Source organism: Triturus cristatus, chromosome 2_1 (assembly GCF_964204655.1).
Source record: "Triturus cristatus chromosome 2_1, aTriCri1.1, whole genome shotgun sequence".
NCBI classification, from domain to species: domain Eukaryota; kingdom Metazoa; phylum Chordata; class Amphibia; order Caudata; family Salamandridae; genus Triturus; species Triturus cristatus.
The window spans coordinates 627308332-627329479 of record NC_140581.1 but is presented as its reverse complement, the minus strand read 5'-3'; the positions used below and the strand labels follow the sequence as shown (position 1 = coordinate 627329479).

The window sequence follows — 21148 nt, the reverse complement described above, 5'->3', positions numbered from 1 at the left end:
CATCTCTATTACCGAATTCACCTGTCATGAACTCTCCATCAACCCAGACTCAGATATACGTGGTCAGACAGGCTCTGAGACCTAGGCCTGTTACTTTTTGACAGGTCACAGGTGGGAGCTGGCAGAAAAATGAGAGAACAGGAAACTCAGATCAATCCCACAGATAGACAGAGGAACACCTCAATGGTCCATGGAGACTGGTCCCAATAAAGCACACATGACTGAAGGGTGTGCACATCCTCTACATCTCATAAAGTCAAATGCCACATAAAGTTAGGAACACACAGTGAATCAGGACCCAGTACACTTAGGAATCATGCTCCCATCATGCTGGACATCTAGACATGTTACCCACTGGCCCCCATTGAGTCTATGCAAGATCGAGTCCATCCTGCATTTGTTTTCAGGGGCATTTTTTATGACTCCAAAGATATGTCCAGATCTTTACCAAAATGGATCGACAAAAACATTTTATGATACCCAAAGAAATTTAATAAACCTTTCTCAGATCAATGGTACTTTGAGACAGTCTTCAGACCCGCTTCAGCAACTGTCCTCCTGGCGAAACGTTTAATTAAACTAACTAGTCCTGTTTTTCTAAATGTCTTTTGTTTTTTTCAAGGTAAATTCATATTCAAGCAACATGGTAGGCAGGTGTCATAAGATGGGTTGCCCTATTTCTGTGCCATAATATTTTGAAAAAGAGCCCTCTGAGTATTGTTGATCCTGATACTTTAATGCATGATAGTGATGAGATGTCCATTAAATGCAGAAATACAATAACCATCAGTGGTTTGAAACAGAGTTTGATATTTTGCCGATGTTCCCAATGTGAAATATTCAATGATCTATATCAAGAATTAGTGAAAATGGATCAAGTGACTGGGAAAGATGGTACAAAAAGGGATATAAGAATACCATCACCTAGACCAATAAGCAGTACTTAAAAGTTTGAAAGATACCACAGAAATCATCTTCAGCACATCAGATAACAGCAACATCATTGCAATGGATCGAAACACATATATGCAACTGAAGGATGTTACCTGTTACCCATTATCGAAGCAGGCTCCTGAATTCAAACCGGAGTACCAACTAATAATGAAGGCATTGGATTTTGAGGAAGGAAGATACCTGATAACGTATGAACCTGTCACTCCAACTGTATATTTCCTACCAAAAGTCCTGAAGATTCAAGTCCATGGGATGACCAATTGTTAGATCAACCAACTTAGGGGGTAAAGAAATGTTTCTTTTTCTATTTGTGGAATATCTATCTTCCTTTTTTACACATGCAGCAGACTTTCTGAGCAAGATCAATTATGTCCTTTGGCAAAAAATATAAACTAGCAACATTTGATGTGGCTTCTCTGTATACATTTATAAAACATGAGAAGGGCGCACATGTGAGTAGCCATGTTTGAAGAGGTCTACTATCTGGTCTCCAGAAACAAATGCAGATGCCTATTGCTGTGCTGCAATATTGCGTATCACAACATGTGTTAACCTTCAATGGCCACTACTATCTGCAGAGCCATGGAACTGCCGTAGGCAGCTCCTTCGCTCCCACATGTGCAAATCTCTACATAGGGTAGTGTGAGCAAAAAGCTACAATTGATGTGGTCCTACAGATTTTTTCTCTAGATGACTTTTTCATTATATGGAATGGTACACTGGAGGATCACTACCTGAAAAAAAATTGTAATTGTCAGGCCGTTGAACATTCATCAGTCTTGTTTGGGCTTATTAGCTATAGATGTGCAGGCAAGGTCCAAGATGCTTCCCTTGCTGTGGGTTGGGATAAGCGGTGCAAAAATCAACTGCTTTTAGCATTTCCTCTTTTCAATTTCACTTACTGATTCATTTATTCAATAATGGTGTTCTGTGTAGTGTTTCATTAATAAGGATGATTAACAAAACTATTAATATATCTTCAACACAGTTATAAACTACACACAAGTACACTATTATAAAACATGAGTGGTAACATACTTGTGGCAAATTCATTGACATATTGATAATTAGATTATATTTCAGTTTGGAAGCTGCACTTCTTTCCCGTCAAAAGTAGTCAATACTGAGAATAGTTGAACTATGGCATATATATTGCTATTCTAATTGTTATATGATAACCTTCTTTTCAGGCTTAGTCTGTGTTGCAGCCTTCCAACACAAAAGCTTGGGAAGGATCTATAAGAAAAGAAATTATTAAGCACTATGTTCTTCGTTTTAAGTTTTACATCTGACTCGCACACAATTTTCTGCTAACACACTCACATACCTTAAAAATATATTTAGAGCCCATACCAATGCTAGAAATCTTTGTTTAAAGTGAATTATTTGTTGGTTGTTAAAAAAGCGTGGTTGAAAAATGGATTGTTGACGGCAAGGTATAGAAGTTGCTGCTGCCATAAAACCAGCATGCTACAGAAAAATCCCCTTTCTGGTAAGAGACAGATAAAAATACAAATGTTCGAATTGTAATTATATGCTTTTCCTCTATGTAAATTATTTGAACCTAAGGGTATTATTGTTAATTGCATGGGGCTGTTGCTGAATCTGAAATGTTGGTGTGTGCAAGTTCTTTATCTGGGATGAAAAATTGTATGAGTTTGCCAAATTCAAAATAACTCCCTTATTTTCAGGTGTGTACCAGACAAGCAGCGGTCCTTCGCTCTCGGAGTGCAGTGGTTGTTTGTGCGGTTATTAGGTAAGGCATTATTTTTCATTTGGATCCTCATAGTGGTTTACCTTTAACCTATAAGTTTTAACAGCAGTCAGTTGATGGATGAGGTGCACCCAGTGCATGGTACTTTTATGTCGGGTGGAAAACATGAATGAGTGAATTCTGATGAGCAAACTAGTTTCCTGTGAAAAAACTTGTATTGCTGACTTCGCCATAAAATATTGAAGTATTCCCTTTCACTGTGCCTCCGTAGAAAGACATTTTCACCTTCCCTTCACAGAAATAGTTTTATTTTTGTTTCCAGATTAGGTAATGACTACAAAATGTTTATGAATAGCCGGAGATGATCAGTGCATTTTAAATGGCCAACAACCTGTAAAGTTCCCTTTTTTGCCCTGACCCTCAATGCTTGTTGGTAAAATATTCACCATGTTAATGGATTTGTGCAGCTACCTTCCATTTATTTTAAATATATAGTTATTCTGAAATTTTTATTTTCCCATGTTTCTCGTTCAGTGGGTTGTAGGTACTGATGCCTCTTTCAGACCACCAAAACAAACGGCTGTTCGCTTTCAAGACCACACAGTTTCTTCATATAGGTGTTATAGTTTGTAATAGAGGAAACACTGCATCATGTGACGTTGATCACTCTACCTAACCAGGGAGCAGCCTAACAGTCCAGAGAATATCCTACCTAAAAAGTTGCACATGTCTCAGATGGAGCATGAACCCTATGGATGGAACACCTCTCTATGAGATCTAGCTGGATGCTTATCTTGTGATCTAGGGATCAGGGTTTTTCATGCTATATATACAGAATAGTGTAATCTCAAATCAAGCATGTAAGGAGACCTAAAAAAATACCAATAATGTGGCATTCAATTCTTGTAGTATTCCTGACCACCATATTCCCCTTTTCTCCTAGGTCATGAAGACAGTATGAGGACAATTCAATTCATATGTTTTTGTGATCTATTGCTAACATTTTAATTATAGCTTGCATTTATTTTTCACTTGTGATCTTTTCTTTTTTAGAACTTTCAGTAAAGTCAAGCTTGTTAGTAATTTAGATGCTAGTATGTGTTTAGACCGTGCCTGCACTCTGGGAATTTTCTTTAAGGTTTATAGATTCTAAACATTCTAGTGTTATAGAATTTTAAGCCCCTTTGCAAGCATGCTGTTCATTACAAAATGTATTTATTGTAGTCACTAAAAAAAATAGTAGGTATATTCTATTCCTTGTTGCAACAGGGCTTCTTCACTAAATAAACCAGTCAATCAGTGCTCACCAAATTCGAAAACTGAGCAAATGATCCAAAGCCACTCAGAAAGTCACAAGGTTATTAATTTCCCAATAGACAATTTCCCATTCATTTTGAAATGAACTATGACCTAATGCTGATACAAAGCTTTCTAAAAGGAACTTAACATCATAGGAACCTAACATAGGAGAAGCATTTTTTTGCATATATATTAAGAGAAATATTTAAATAACTCTTTGTGGGAGTGTGTGGAGTGTAGGTACATAAGAGCAATGGCATGACTCCTAGTGAAAACGGTGGACAAACACAATAATATTGTTAGAAATTTGCTGATTTATTAAGTTCCTATCTTGCCCAGATGATGCCAGAGATCTCATTAGATCCAGATAGAGCTACTTGTAACTTTCATCAGTGGATAGACTGCTCCCTAAATCTGCTGGTTCCAGCCAAAATATGTAATGATTGCAAATCTAATCCTCCAGAACTTTCGGTCAATGAAAATCTAAGAGACCAAAAACAAAAATGTTGCAGATTAGAAAAGAAATGAAGACAGAACTATAAGAGTGAGGACAAAGAATGTTACAAAGCCTCAATCCAATACTACAAAAAGATGATCCAAGTAGAAAAAACCTGCTACCTCACTCTTAAAATCGAAGCCACAAAGAATTCATCAAAGGAACTGTTTGCCATGGTGAAAAAACTTTCAAAACTTCCTGAAGTAAACAATATTATGGCCAGTCAGCAGTTTTGCATACTTCTTTCAAGACATAGTGAAATCTGTCTACGATACTTTTCTGGCCTCGAACAGGCCTTCCAGTCATACAACCAGCCAGGTTGCTGAGAGCCCTTTAACACCAATTGAGGCATTGACAAACCCTAAATGCAGTAAAGCTCCCTTAGATGCAGCAACCAATGCTTATTCTAATCTAATAGAGAGTCTTTCTCAAAACAACAATGATGGCACTTTACATACTTTTTCCTCCCGACTGTAGCTCAGATATTAGACCTTTTAAAACAAGTCAAATCGGGATCCCCTCAAAACCCATGTTGCCCTAAAATCATGCATCTGATATTGAAGGTCACTACAGCCCATCATAGAGGCATTTTTAACAGGCTGTTCGATATGGGCTATTTCACGAAGGAGTGGAAAATTACCTCCATCCTTCAGCTCCTAAAATAGGTGAACCTAGATGTAACTGACCTGAATGATTACAGACCAATTTCTCGGCTTCTGTTATCGGCCAAATTCGCTGAGAAGGGTGTTAATTTGGAATTAACGGCTTTTATCAATAACAATCATCTATTGGATTCAGCTTGGGTTTCGAAGCCATCATAGTACAGAACTTGCATTAATTATTGCCCCCGAAGAAATCAGAGAGACCTTTCATGTGGAGGCATTATGGCTCTGATCTTATTAGATCTTTCGGCTACCTTTCATACGGTTAAACATGACCTTGTTGACTGGCTTGCGTCCATCAGTATTAAAGACAGAGGTTTCACCCTGTTAAAATCCTTTCTCACAGGTTGAGAACAAACAGTGCCCTTAGGAGACTTCATATCACCATCTTTCTCTTTGCCATGCAAGGTGCCTCCACGGTCTTCTTTAAGTCCTACCCTCTTCAATCTGTATTTTACACTGTTGGCTGGTCTGATTATATCCTATAGTTTCACTCTGGTCTTCTATACCAACGATACTCAGATCATCGTATTGGTAGCTGGTAACCCAGATGCTACAGCTAATAAATTCCACAATTACATGCTCCACATTGGTAATTGCATGAGGGACAATTGCTTGAAGTTAATCTCCCCCAAAATAGAGTTTTTGTTGTTTGGCAGTAACCCATCCTTCTGGTCCTCTAATTGGTTCCCTCATGAAATTGGAACTCTCCCGACCCCAAATGTAAAGTTTAAAAACTTAGGTGTGATATTTGACAACCAACTTTCTTTTGAAGGGCAGATTAATCACATCACCTCTTCATGCTTTTTCATCCTCAAATGTCTTAGGAGGGTCCTCCCCTACATCCCACCAACCTTGCAGGAAGCAGTAGTCATGGCTCTTATTACCTCTAGGCTGGACCACTGCAACACACTGTTTACCAACATACACAAACGTTTCCTGAACAAGTTACAGACCCCTAAAAATGCGGCAGCAGAGTTGCTTCTGAGCATTCCTAAACATAGGTCTGCAACACAAGCCCTGGTCCATTTATGCTAGCTCCCCATCGAAAAGTGCATTAATTTAAAGCCTTCTGTATAGATTTTAAATCCTTATATGACTTGGGTCCTGCCCATCTGGCACAACGTTTCAAAAATTATACCCCAGCTAGATCGCTTCGATCACCCTTTTGTGGAAACCTCGAGGTGCCCAAATTCAACTGAGGTAAATGGGGTGGGAGAAGCATCATAACATGTACTGCCAGGTTATGGAACTCTTTACCTCTAGAGCTTAAGAAAAAAATCAAATCTGCTTGAATTCAGAAAAAGTCTAAACATTCGGCTATTTAAGAATTAAGGTCATCTCTCCTGGACCCCTGATGTATCACGTTTAGTTCTCCTTAGAAAGGTTAGCGCTTGATGCCCCTAGGTAATTGTGCACCTTAGAAATATTATTTTAATTTTATTTCATTTCCAAAATTGGGTCTCTATTTAGCAGAGGTATGCACCCTATCTAAGTAGGGACCAAAAACCTTGTCAGGGTAAGCTAGTTACAAACTAAAAGATAACCTGTGCTCACCCACTGGTAGCTTGGCAGGGAGCAGTCAGGCTTCTCTAAAGAGGCAATGTGTTGGCACCCTGTTAGAAGACCTCTGAGGTTGGTGAAGGAAGGGTGAAAACAAGCTCTCAGGAAGATTCCCCATGATGTAGTGAACTACATGCTGGCCTTCAGGAGCCTAATGACTAAGTTGTGGAATTAAGCTTCAGACAACTTAGAAGCCAGTCAGCCAGGATTTTGGGACAGCCCCTGCAGGTATCCCATCTACCTCAGTGGGAAGAGACTCATTGACTGGTTTACCACACCTTCTGCCTTTTTTACTTTTTAGAAGCTGGCTGGGCCATTGCTCCAGACTTCATTATTTTTGGACTCCCATCCTGTAAAGCCATGGGCCTTGTTGTTGCAAAGATCCAATCAGGTAACCCCCAACATCTCCACAATTGCCTACAGATCCACTTCTTCTTAGATAGTGTGCTCTAAGTCAATACCCAACAAACAGTCCACAGGCATGGTAGGGCTTAGAATAACCATAAGAATACCTGACCCCCACTCAAATGGAGCAAGGGCCACTGGATACTGCCCCTCTCTGTTATCAACTTGGTGGAATGCATTTGGAATTACCTGCCCTGGGGACACCAGCTGACTTATGACCCTAGTCATGCTGGCTCCTGTATCCTTCAGAGTCGTGACACCTTGCCCATTGATTGTGACTCGTTACCTATACTTAGTAGTATTTGAGGTCATATGTATCTTAGGAACCATCTCACTGTCAACCAGGGACACTAGGGTAACCCCACTAAACTCCCCCTTATTAACTGGAACAAATTCCTCCACCAGCCCTACACTAGCCACCTCTGGATTCTTTCCTCCAGTGGAAGCTGGTGCGCTTTTTGGACACTTGGGATCCCGCTTGTAGTCCATACTTGTAGCACTCATAGCACTTCATGGGCTTGGGCAGTTTACCTTTCCAGGGTAGTTTTTCTTCTGGTGGCCAGATTGTGAATGAGAACCAGACCCTTTCCACTGTGAGGTTTTTGGGGAGCCTTTTGAAAATTCTGTCTTTTTCTCTATCCCTGCTTCTTCTGGTGGGAACTCCGCCCACCCTTTTGTCCCTTCTAGATGCCTTCTTGGACACTCTGGTGCTGACCCAGAGGTCTGCCTCCTCAGCAGGTTTCCTGGGATCAGTTAACTTGCTAACAACGAGGTGTTTGCGCAGCTCTGAAAACAAATATCAAGCTTGGGCTCCTTCAAAATCAAATTGTACAGCTCTGAATAATCATCTACGTACTACCCCTCACCCAGCCCTTCAGTACTTTGCTGGCATAATCCAAGAAATCCACCTATGTTTGTGATGTGATGTGATCTTGTGGCTGCCCCTGAATCTGAGACAATACTTCTCAGGAGTCAGTCCAAACATGGCCTTTATTGCAGTGTAGCATTTCTAGTCCCCTGCCTCTAGTGTAAGGAGTATGTCCCTCTCCACCCTGGGCATATACCTCTATAGACTACCACCCCAGAACTCCTCTGGGACCTTGTGCACTCTAAAAGCCACTTCATAGGCTGCAAATCATTTGTCTCTGTTATCCCTCACCACATAACTGGGCCCTAAATCTTTGGGTATCCTGACTCTCGACTCACCAGTGAACACTGTTAGCATGCTGTCCCCACTGCTGTTGCTGGACCCCTCTCTTGGACTCTGTTGTCCAGCTCGCTCGTGCTAAGCTCATGGGCCATTTGTCTTTCTTCCATGGCCATCTTTCTCTCCTCAAGAGCCTGCTCTTTGTCTAATTTTGCAAGATCCAATTTTAGTTTCCTCTTCTCTCTCCCATCTGCCAGGTCCTCTGGGGACAGATTTCTTGAAGACACACGTCTGCCTGGTCTGCTGCGGACTTCCAGGCATGGGAGAATGTTACACCCCACATCAGCAGACTTCATGGCAAGACCTCCGGATAGGTCCTGCTGCAGTTCTTCCTCAGACCCCTTCTCCTCATCCTCTGTGTTGGTCTGGTGGGCTGCTGTCCATAATCTTCAATCAATCAATCAGGGATTTGTTAAAATGCGACTACTCACCCGTAAGGGTCTCAAGGTGCTAGGGGTGTGGGGAATTGCAGGTTCCATTCCATCAAGGAGGGGGTTTGTCGAAGAGCCAGGTTTTGAGGTTTCTTGTGAAGATGGGGAGCGAGGTTGTCTGTCTGAGGTGGAGCGGAAGAGCGTTCCATGCTTTGGCCGCGAGGAAGGAGAAGGAGCGGCCTCCTGATCTGGTCTTTCTGATGCAGGGGACCACAGCGTAGGAGAGCTGGGCTAATCGTAGGGTCCTTTGCAGTGCGTGGGATTTGAGTCGGCTGTTCAGGTATGCTGGTCCTGTGCCGTGGAGGGCCTTGTGTGCGTGGGTGAGTATCTTGAAAGTGATTCTCGCCTCGACAGAGAGCCAGTGGCATGTGCGCAGGTGCTGGGAGATGTGGCAGTGTTTTGGCAGGTTTAGGACTAGTCTTGTGGCGGCGTTCTAGATGTTCTGTAGCCTGCGGGTGAGGTTTTTGTTTATTCCAGCGTAGAGTGCGTTGCCGTAGTCGAGTCTGCTGGTGACCAGGGCGTGAGTGACGGTCTTTCGGTGTTCAAAGGGGATTCATTTGAAGGTCCTATGAAGGAGGCCGAGGCTGTGGAAGCAGGAAGACGAGAAGGAGTTGATATGGCAGTCCATTTTGAGCTCGGAGTTCAGGATGATTCCCAGGTTGCGTGCGTGGTCCGTGGGGGTTGGCGGGTTTCCGAGGGCATGGGGCCACCAGGTGTCACTCCAGGCATCGGGGTTTGGGCCCATGATGAGTACTTTTGTTTTGTTGGTGTTTAGTTGTAGGCAGCTGTTTTTCATCCATTTGGCGACGGCTTCCATGCCTTCTCAAAAGTTTTGTCTGGCGGTGTTGTGCTCGTTGGATCTTAAGGCTTTCTGAAGCTCTGAAGCTTTCTGAAGCTCTGCCTGCTTGGCACTTCCCTTTGTGATCACCCATCTCTGCTGGCAGAACCCCTTGAGCTGGGCTACTGAGTAGGTTTCCAGACTACTCAGCTCAAATTCCATATTGCCAGATAAGGCCACAGACATTGCAGAAAAAAATGAGTATGGGGCAAAAAATCTTTTAGAAAAATCAAAGATATCCATCAGGGAGAATTGAAAAAGGTTTAAACTGGTCTTAGTGTAGAATTGTAGTGCACAATGAGTTACTCTATGGTATTGCACAAATACTAGTGCTTTACAATCGCTACCACCAATGGTAGTAATGTGGGCCCAGCCGGGCACTATTGGTGAAAGAGAAAAAGCAATTGGTCAAAAGAAATATGTTTTCCCAAACTGTTTCATATAGATTATTCTTGTTTCAAAAAGGTACTCACCCCACGGTGAGGTGAATGTGAATTTGACAGTCCTGTGAGGTACGAAGGCGTGGTTCCATTCGATCATGGTGTGGGGTGGGTTACTTCCCATCTGATTTCAATAGAAGGATAGTTAGCATAGATCTATACAAAAAAAAAATAATCCTTGGAGTAACTACCCCAGGGGAGCAGGTTGCAACCTCATTCTAGAGGCACTGATGAAGTTAACAGTCACAGGCAGCAGTCGCCTAGTACAAAACCTGTGTGGAGAGGGATGCAGTGAGTGACCCTCTTTGCCTTATCTGGGGAACGAGTAGGCTGTCTTGTAAAAAACCAAAGAGAATATCTCCCCTGGACAAGCTAAATGCCTGTGTGGAGGTCAGAAGAGCTATAGACTAGTATGGGGCCTAGTTTAGAACCTGTGTAGAGAGGGATGCAGTGAGTGACCCTCCCTGCCATATCTGAGGGGTGAGTAGGCTGTCACTGGTGTTGTTTTAGAGGTGAGCTAGCAAATATAAGTAGACTCTTTTTCATGTTGTAGGAATGTAGCATTGTAATATTAAAATCACATCTAGAGACTTACTTCGCCAGTAATCATGCTCCCCTCACATTGAATGGTGTAGCTGGCGTATACAAGTAATGGGTGATCAATGGAGTGAGGCTTCAGAATATACAAAACATAAGCGGCGAAGTGCAGACCTCTCTATGTGTGCCCATTATCTGAATCAGCAGTCCCAATTATTTTATAAGATGTGAGCGAGTGGGAAACCTGCGGTCCTCTATGAGTGCCCTTTGTATGAAGCAGCAGACCGGGGCATTCAATATATCCCGTTGTTACACCTGCGAGCCAACAGGCTCCCCCCACGTGGTGTGTAGGCTTATGTGTAGATGCTGGAGGGGGCACCTACACGGAATTCTTGAAAGGCTTAACCGTGTGAGCAGGATAGCAGGATTGTATTATGACCAAGCTGCAGATGTCAGCCGGTCTTGAGAGGAGTTGTTTTTGCAATGGGTCAATTACTGGGCCACGCGCGCTTCAGCCTAATTAAGAAGCCGCACTCGGAAGCCCCGTGGGAACGTGTTCACATTAATGCAGTGTGGAAGGAGTTAGGATTATTCAAACCAGTGCAGATGGAAGAATAAAAAAGGTGGATAGGAAAAAGGGAATAAGAAACATCTCGAGCCATAGTTAAAAATTCAAAAAAGCATTGTGGAGGTTAAAGAATAACATAGCCGGACGGGGGTTCCTTCTCTAATATAAACAGAGGAAATACTGTATACAATTTCATAATTACAAGACATATTCATGTGTCAGGCATCATCTTAAGATTTCATATAAACCTTGTGACAAACTATTGTGTGGCTTGCTAGTAAACTGTTAACAACTGGTAATCAGAAAAAGGCATTCTCATGTTTCTGTTGCTACAAATTACATGTCCTACAAACCTGGTTTCAGGTAGATTGTATACACTTCATAAGTGTCACACTGATCAGATGGGAGGTCTTCCATTACAACACTGGGTCCATGTTCAGAAAGGAGGTTAGTCAGCAATATGCGACCAGAGATTGTACATGCTGTTAGGTGTACTTAATTGGTCAAGGTTGTCAGAAAAACACGCCAATCTTCAATAGTGTTAAGTCCATGGGTGATGGAATCCACCCATTCTATCCAGCGGCATTCCAATCTTTGGAGGATCTTTGCAATGTTGCCACCTCGTTCCGGTACGGTGGCCATGTAAATAACTTGCTATTTGATCTTGTTGGCAGTGTGGCCCATTGTTTGAAAGTGTGTGACTAAGGGTGCATTTGGTACTCCACATCTTATTCTGCTGCGATGTTGATTGATATGCATCTTGATTGGTTGCGATGTCTGACCAATGGATAGCAAGTCACTTGGGCACTAAATGCAATAAATTACATTTCGTGAATTACAATTAGAGAAAAACAAAAGATCCTGTTTGATATTTGATGTTTGCATATTCAAAGATTTTTGTGTCAAATGAAAAATTACAGGCCGTGCGGTTTCCAAAATTAAAGTGACCCTTTATTTGTGGATGGCCCCAGATGGTCTCTATAGTTCTCATCTTGTTCCCTAACATACTTGGTGTGAATAAATGTACTAGATGGTTCTTAATGTTCTTGCCACGTTTGAATGCAAAGAGGTTGGTAAGAGGGCCAAAAGTGGTGACACAAATTAATTTATTGCACCTGGTCTTTTCTTTGGTGGACAACAGTTCCTCCCTAGAGTTTTTCACTAATTGGTTCCGGCAGCCCCTACTGATCAATTTTCTTTTCAGGACTTGGGCTTCTCGCATACAGTCTTTCTTTTTGGAACACTTTCTGCGTAGTCGCAGGAATTGACCAAAGTGTAAACCATTGCGTAATGCTCAGGGAAGTTTGCTTGATTAGGAATGAAGGGTATTCCGTTCAGTTGGCTTTCTATGCAGGCTAGTGTATGGTTTACCCCCTCATGTCTGATGGCTAAATCAAGGAAGCCAATTTCTGATTTCTGTATGGTAGCGGTAAAGTAAGATGTATTTGAACTTTGTTAAGGTACATCACAAAGTAGTAAAAGTCCGCTTCAGTCCCTGACCAGATCAGGAAAATGTCATCAATATATCGCTTCCAGCAGGAAATATTGGGGCGATATCTATTCTGATGGGACAGAGCATATATATGTTCCACATGATCCATGTAGATATTTGCCAAGTTTGATGCAAAAACTGCACCCATCAAAGTCCCGGAACATTGTTGATAGAACTGGCCTTCAGAAAGAAAGTAGTTGTATTGAAGCGCTATCCTCAATAATGATATAATAAAGCTATTTGGCACTTGGGGGTGTGTGCGTGTGTCTAGTAAGTTCTTAATTAACATAATGCTTTCCTCTTGTGGTATGTTGGTGTATAATGAAGTGATATCTAATGTGGCAAGCCAATTTGTATCGATGTTAAAGGGCATATCTTCCACAAGGTTTATCATAACTGTGCTATCTCTCACATAGGTTTCTTGTATTGGTACAATGTCTTTGAGAAAAATATCGATGTACCTGCCAAACAGTTCGAGGATTGAGCCCGGTAGTGAGCGTGAGGTCACCTCCAGAGCTAACATCTTTATTTATTGAGTGGGAAACGAGAGAACACACAAACTCCTTGACACAGTCAAGGGAGCAAAAGAAATAGTCACATTGCCCACCATTACTGTCAGGAACACCTTCACTTTGACAAAGAAACAGCCATGGTGTCTGCCCCAGTGCTGGCAGCCAGCCAACCATCTTTGATTGTGATAGCACCTGAATGTTACACAGACTACTCCCACAACATTAAAAGGATGACCAATAGACTGAACTAATGAAGTAGCGGCTGTAAGCGTGCGCTACGCTGTTTAGAAAGTCATTGATATAAATTAACTGAATTCCTTGTGATTTATCGACTTTGTATAGGTCAGTCTGACAAAGAAGAGGTTTGGTCATTCTTAAAATACAGTCTCTAACAATGCAAAGCGCAGCAGACGTAAAGCATGTGTGGGGCTGAGGCAAGGAAACACGAGAAGAAGAAAAGTAGTCCCCAAAGGAAGACATAAACATATAAAGCGTAACTATATAGTACTTGGTCGGTGCTGCATGGAGAAAACCGGATACGAGAAGGAGGGACAAAGACTGCGGATTGTCCATTGGCAAGCAAGTATTTGTAAAGGACACTAACTTAGACAAATAAAAAGCTATTGGCAAGCAATGGGTGTAGTTCAACTGCTAAGGCATACACAACAGGTCGCTAAGCGACCACGCAACCCCTGTATGCTCGACCTAAAAAGGCCAGAAATCAACAAGCTGCTGGAGCAGTGTCATCCCTCTGGGTCTAGTTGAATCCAGTGGCGGCCACTATTTACCAGGGTTGGCGAGGCAGGGGGATGGGGAGGCTTATAAATGGAAAAAGAAAAAAACACCTTCAGGCCTCGCCTCGGCGACGTGGGTGGGCACTCAGGCATGGAATGGGAGCCTGTGGCATTTTCTGCACCTAGGCTGTATGTAGCCTGTGTACAGAACATGTAAAGTGTGCATGACAGTTCGGCCGGCCCAAGAGGTCTAGTCAAAGCGTCATTGAGCACCTTGGAGTAGGCATAACAATCCTCCATTGAATGCTCTGGCAGTCCAGCCCGCCCTGAACCAGGAAAGGAAAACTGAGATGATAATAACGCTAATTATTATCATTTTAGTTTTCTTTAACTACTGCTCATAGAGCAGTGGGGCGGCGCTCCTCTGCCTTAGCAGGTAAGCTGCCGCTGGTGGAATCCCCTGCTGAGAGTGTCATTCAAAGGTCCTGGTCCGCTAGTCAGACAACACAGATCCACCTAAAAATGGCGATAAGGTAAAAAAGGTTTCAGAGCAAAGTAAGGTACACGAATGTATCACATACAACTGAAATTTTTACAGAATAAGGCCGAAAACAAATAGATCAAAGAAGCAAGAGTAAAGAAACGGAGAGAAGGGGTGCAAGAGGGAGAGTTTGTGCACCACAGGTTTTTTTGATGAGAGGAAAGTGCTGGTAATTATGTTTGTGAATATTACTGTACACAGATAGCTACTTGTTCTTGATGAGGTGTTAAGCAATTAATTCACTTAAACATAACAGAAGAGAGCCTGGGTAAAGAAGTACTAGCAGGAAAATCTGTGAAGGAGGATTGTGAAGATCATTGGGATCGCATGATGAAAAATAGCCAGCAAGGAATAAAGGAACTCAAATTGAAGAGCAAAACAATAATAAATGGAAGGAACGTCAGAGCTACAGAGTAGGCATGATGAGTGTGAAGAATGACACCATTGGTTTAAAAAAAAGATGCGCAAATGACAGGCTGACAAAGAGAGAGTGAGGAAAATAGGAAGAAAGGAAAGGGAAGATGATGGAGGAAAAAAAAGGGTAGGGCAGGAGCGAAAATCGCCTCCATTGTGCTGGAAATTAGATGAAGAGAGTGAGCGGTCACTCATGATTTGGCTGCTACTAAACAGGAAAAAAGAGTTGTGGTTCTCGTCTATTCTTTTGAGTGCAATAGTTAAGAGAGTTAGTTTATTGCACCTTGCGTTGAAATATGTGTAACATGCAAATCTCCAGAATCCAATCAGGGACAAGGCAGCCTTTTCTTAGACCTGAAATCCTTGGCGTGGTATTCCCTCAAATGCATTCAGTGTCTAGTATTTCCCACCACACTCCCTCTTCAATTATTTTCGGCACAAGACACGATCCTGAAGATTTGTTTCCTCCTTTGTCACCTTTTACTGGAGTTGCTCGAAAACGTGGATTTTCAGTTAGATTTCCTAAACAGATTACTTCAACTGTGAAGGAAACTTCTCGAGAGATATATCACTCCAAATCTGTATAAAATTGCTTGACATTCTTTGAAAAGCCCCCTCAAAGTAGCTCTTGAACAGAAGCACTCAAATGTACAGATTTTTCAGTTTCCTATTGTGAACTCTCTTCCTATGCTTTTCTATGTTTCTGCATGCATGTTAGACGGAGATCCCTGCACAAGTGATGGTGGATTCACCGGGCTGTCTTCCTCTATTTTATTTCGTGTATATCTAATCGTGCCGGCCCACCTCATACACACTCCGAGAAGCAGAGGGTCGTCACGCTGATAAGCCACAAACATTAGGCTAAAACCACGACTGTTGATGCCACGTTTGTTGCAGTGCTGCCTTGCCCGGACCTGGGGACCTGCTACTTGCTCGCGCACTTACCTGCCTTCCTGCCGCACCTGGGGTCCTGACGCTGTGTGCCTCCCCTGCCGCTGCTTCTCACCATCGCGCAGTCACTGCAGGGGGAGACTACAGCTCCCAGGTTGCTTAGCGGCCAACTTACGTTCTCCTCGCGCCGGGAGGCGCAGAAAAGGGAGAGGCTCCCTCGGTGGAGCAGGTGTCTTTTCCAGTGCTGCCTTGCCCGGACCTGGGGACCTGCTACTTGCTCGCGCACTTACCTGCCTTCCTGCCGCACCTGGGGTCCTGACGCTGTGTGCCTCCCCTGCCGCCGCTTCTCACCATCGCGCGGTCACTGCAGGGGGAGACTACAGCTCCCAGGTTGCTTAGCGGCCAACTTACGTTCTCCTCGCGCCCGGAGGCGCAGAACAGGGAGAGGCTTCCTCCGCGTCGCTGGACGCGCGCGGGTGGCGGCGGACGAAGCCCGGACAAAGGGCGGACCGTCTGTGGCCGTCAGAGGCCAAAGGAGGCCGGGCTGGGCCACGTCCTGTTCATCTGCCCATGGCTGTAGTCGCCTGTTGAACTCTCCAACGTATATGCCTGGACGCTAGTGGCCAACCATCTTGTGCTGCAACTCAGGTGACTGTAATATAAGTTGCACAATTGACTGCCCCTGTATAACGTACATTGCATTGGGGGTAGACTGTATTAATGCTGTGGGATTTGTGTTGAGTCCGATCTGTTGTTTGGCATCGTAGCGCGGTGCATGCTAAAGGACGGGGCCCATTATTGGGATACTTAGCTCCGACTCACTCGATCATGGTCAAAACTAAGAACTCCTAGCCGAGGCCAGAGGGAGGGGTAAAAGGGACTCTAGATGCCTTTATCATAAGAGCTGAATCGTTTCTGGCATATGAGATCCAACTGACTGAGCATAGGCTATCATTGGATTCTCTAATAGCCAAGACGCGATCTTCCTTGGGAAATATAGCCTCTTGCTTAACGCCCTGTGAAGGGATGCATCTAACCCAATCCACCCAAGCCCATGCAACTCAGTATGACATCACTGACGCACCGACAACAGCTGATTTAAGCCTACAGGGGGATCTTATGATAGTAGGCCCTACTGGGCCGTCCAATGGTAGCCTAAATGCAGCAAATGGAATGCATAGCACAGGTGAAATTAAGATGGTTACCCAACAGAGAATAGCGCAAGGGGACGACTCAAGGGAGGGGTCTAGTGCCCAATTAGTAACAAGGGATACCGACCCTACACGGAGCCCCAGTAGAGAAGTAGTTACACGCTCTAAAAGATCGCAAGTTTTAGCGGGGCTTGCAGAGTCGGGTGGACCACAACGATCTACTCGTGCCAGTAAATCTTCCCGAAAAGGGCCGGCAAAGCCCACCAAAGGTACTAGTAAGAACCTTGAGAATACGGGATGCCCAACCTGTCACAGTGCAAGAGGGACGGATGGGCTCCAAGAAATCATTTTAGCGTTGGAAAATAAAATGGAACAGCTCTTCCTTAAATATTTGGGGCCAGTAATGACTAAAATCTCCGATATAGAAGGGACAATAAGCAGCCTAGCTGATAACAATAGGGGACAATCAACCGGAAATATCCCACAGGGGAGGGAGGAGGGGTTCATAGCGGCTGATCACAGGAAGAAGGATGTAATCAATATGGAAATCGTTCAGAGCGAGTATATAGAGCTTACCCTTGAGCCAGAAAAGATTAGCAACAAGGTTCCTTGCTGTAAGGCCTCAGGTAATCTACGAATGCCATATGATGCTAGGGATAGTCGCTTGGGACAAAAGGAGCCCAAGAAGACCGACAAGAACATCGGTAGGGACTGTACCCAGAGTACTCCAGGTCTCCAGATATTAGATTTACCTCCGGCCTCCTGCCCTTACTCAATATTGCTAGTAGGAGTACCAGAAATAAGTAATGACAGTGAAGAATCGGTTAGCACACTAATAAACAAGGTTTCGCACTGGATTCATAATAATATACCAGTAAGGAGATTTTAGCACGAGCACATCCTGATGGCTAGGAGGGTGGCTTGGATTGGGGGTAGTGAGAAAAAATTTGCAGGTGACTGTGTCATCGTAAATTTTAGACACCCGGAGCTAGTCAAAGACCTACTAGATAACCGGCATGGGGAGAGTGAGAGAGGGTCTTGCATAAGGATGCTTCCACTGTACTTTTGTTACAGGGATAGAGCCCTTGAACGTGGGCAGAGTCTGCAACGGCCATGGATAACTAAGAAAGGCAGGGAGGATAGCACTAGATTTGCACCTCTCTCTAGCATTTCTGCCCTGGACAAACAAGATTGACTGGTGAGAACGGGAAGTGTTGTGGCAGAAAGAGAACTAGACACCCAATGGAATGTTGGAGATACAAATCCATCAGAAGAACACGATCAGGATCCAAAAGTTGGCACACCCGTAGGGTTCGAGAAGGATGTGGAGGATACGTCTCCGAAAGTAACTGGTTCAGAGAGGAGTCTCCCTCCAAGGAACAAAAGGGGAGGGATTAGCGGCTTTGATTTAACAACCATGGGGTTGAGGCTGACTTCCTGGAACATTGCAGGACTTGCATCTAAAATCCCTAATGCAGAATGGCAAGTTTTTGTTAAAAGGTACAAAGTCATCTGTCTCCAGGAAACATGGGAGACGGATAATAGCGTGTCATTCTTGGAGGGATACAAATTGTTTTCGGTCCCGGCCCGTAAATCTTCAATGGGCCGAGCCAAGGGTGGCTTAATTATGTATGTGGCATTGACGCTGCAAGGGAGTTGGCAAGATTTGGGGTGGGACTCTGGTTGTCTTCAGGGCATAAGATACATTACAAAGGGCCTAAAGCTTATTTTTATTAACTTTTATAATGCGGGACAATCCATGTCAAATCTGGCGGAGCTGGAGGAGAGACTGACGGGGTTACTCGACACAAGGGACTCAAGTACCCAGCTGATTCTTATGGGGGATTTTAACAGTCATCAGTGCCCCTATCTGAAATGGGAAGGAGGGATTTGGGATGCTTGCCCTTCTATAAAGGGATGGCACACAGAGCACTCCAGTGAGGGCATGGCATTAGGCACAATCTTGGGTAAGTTCGCCTTAACTCACACGATGGATCTGATTGATGGTGGGTCACCTAATACAATAACTCCCTCCTTTAAGGGACGGGGATGTGATTCGTTTTCATTTAAATCTTTATTTCGACGCATTAACATCATAAAAGATATCATAGATTATATCTTTGTTTCTAAAGCACTAATTGGTAGGGTGAGCCATTTCATGATAGTTCCTAGCGCATTTAGTGATCATAACCCATTGGAACTGACAATAAGTGTTAGTAACAATTCCACTAAAGCGGATAAAAGGTGTACCGTGGAACAGTATAAGGCAAAGAACCAGGGCAGGAGAATCAAATGGAGCAAGATTGATGGGATAGCACTCCATAGAGCGCTCCTTGCAAATGGTGATAGCCAGACTTGGAGGTGTCTGGACACCACGGTAGAGGGGAGCGAACTAATCACAGCGTTTGAGGGTACCACCCAGCATATTGATAGTCTTTTGAGGAGCAAAACAAATATGCAGGTTGACCACTGCCCTAGATGGTTCGACAAGGAATGCTCTAGGGCTCTCAGGAACTTGAAGAAGGCACTAAAAACAGTCCCAAAGGACAGAGGCACGATTGTTGACTGCAGGAGCCTGTATAAAAAGGCGATTAATTCGCGGAAAACCTTCCTACAATCCCAGGCTTGGGAGTCACTAAGAGAGGCTGCAGAGCGCCACGATATGAATAGCTCCTGGAGGGTAATAAATGACCCGTGTTTTCAAGCCCCTAACAAACCACAAATGGCGTCCCATATTTTGCCAGAAGCTTGGGTAGCGCATTTTACAAGCCTATACAATCGGGGCACTCAAGAGACGCAGCAAATTCAAGATATAGGACTCCCCGTGTGTGACTGGATACCTTTTACGGTGGCTGAAGTAAAGTTAGGAATAGATGGCCTGGTACTGAGAAAGGCGCCAGGCCCTGACGGGATTCCCCCTGATTTATTTAAAAGCCAACCAGACCTCTGGGCCCCCATACTGACTAGGGTATTCAACGCAGCCAGGAAGGTGGGCATGCCAAGATCTTGGTCCACTGCTGTCATCGTGCCAATTTTTAAAAAGGGAAACAAAAACGATCCACAATGTTATCACCCAATATCCCTTATAGATGTCACGGCGAAAGTCATGGGGAGAGTAATTTTAAATCGTTTACTGGACTGGGCTGAGGAACATAACATCATTACTGACGTCCAGTATGGGTTCCGAAATGGGCGCTCTACTACAGATCAGTGCCTCAATCTTTATCATTTGGTGGCCAAATATACCCTGGCAAGGGAAGGAACCGTATATTTGGCATTTATGGACCTCTCAGCAGCTTTCGACTGTGTTAACAGAAGGAAGTTGTGGGATATCCTGGGAGCTATAGGTATTGACCCAGGACTGATACAAGTCCTACAAATGCTACATTGCAACACAACTGGATTCAAGCAAGCCTGGCTGAAGATGGCTGAAATGCCAGAAACTGGTCTTAGGATGCTTGTTTCTGGTCCAGGGAAGACATGGCATGGCAGTTCGGGCTGGACTGTTCCCATGAGGCACAGGGTCAGACTGATTTGCATATGGCCATGTCTGAACTGGGGTGGCAGAGTGGGCTAAAGAACGGTGATGGATCAAACCCAGATCTGTTGACTGGGTGTGAGTGTTTGATTGATTCTGATGCTCTGTCCATCACCACCCCCTTTTGTACCGCTTTGTTCGCCATAAGTTGGCAGGATATGCTCAGACGTTGAGTCCCTTGCTCACTTTGCCACTGGATTCAAGCAAGCCTGGCTGAAGACGGCTGAAATGCCAGAAACCGGTCGTAGGATGCTTGTTTCCGGTCCAGGGAAGACATGGCTTGGCAGTTCGGGCTGGACTGTTCCCATGAGGTACAGGGTCAGACTGATTTGCATATGGCCATGTCTGAACTGGGGTGGCAGAGTGGGCTAAAGAACGGTGATGGATCAAACCCAGATCTGTTGACTGGGTGTGAGTGTTTGATTGGTTCTGATGCTCTGTCCATCACCACCCCCTTTTGTACCGCTTTGTTCACCATAAGTTGGCAGGGTATGCTCAGACGTTGAGTCCCTTGCTCACTTTGCCACTGGATTCAAGCAAGCCTGGCTGAAGACGGCTGAAATGCCAGAAAACGGTCCTAGGATGCTTGTTTCCGGTCCAGGGAAGACATGGCTTGGCAGTTCGGGCTGGACAGTTCCCATGAGGCACAGGGTCAGACTGATTTGCATATGGCCATGTCTGAACTGGGGTGGCAGAGTGGGCTAAAGAACGGTGATGGATCAAACCCAGATCTGTTGACTGGGTGTGAGTGTTTGATTGGT

At 44.1% G+C, this 21148-nt stretch overlaps 1 protein-coding gene across 1 annotated transcript in view; it reads left to right on the top strand.

Moving 5' to 3' along the window:
* The window catches only part of SLCO4C1 (solute carrier organic anion transporter family member 4C1), a 499215-nt gene that overhangs the window by 406370 nt on the left and 71697 nt on the right, over window positions 1-21148 (top strand). The window contains exon 11 of the mRNA XM_085632555.1: window positions 2646-2710. Coding sequence (XP_085488681.1) covers window positions 2646-2710 — 65 coding nt within the window. The remainder of the gene's footprint in view (window positions 1-2645; window positions 2711-21148) is intronic.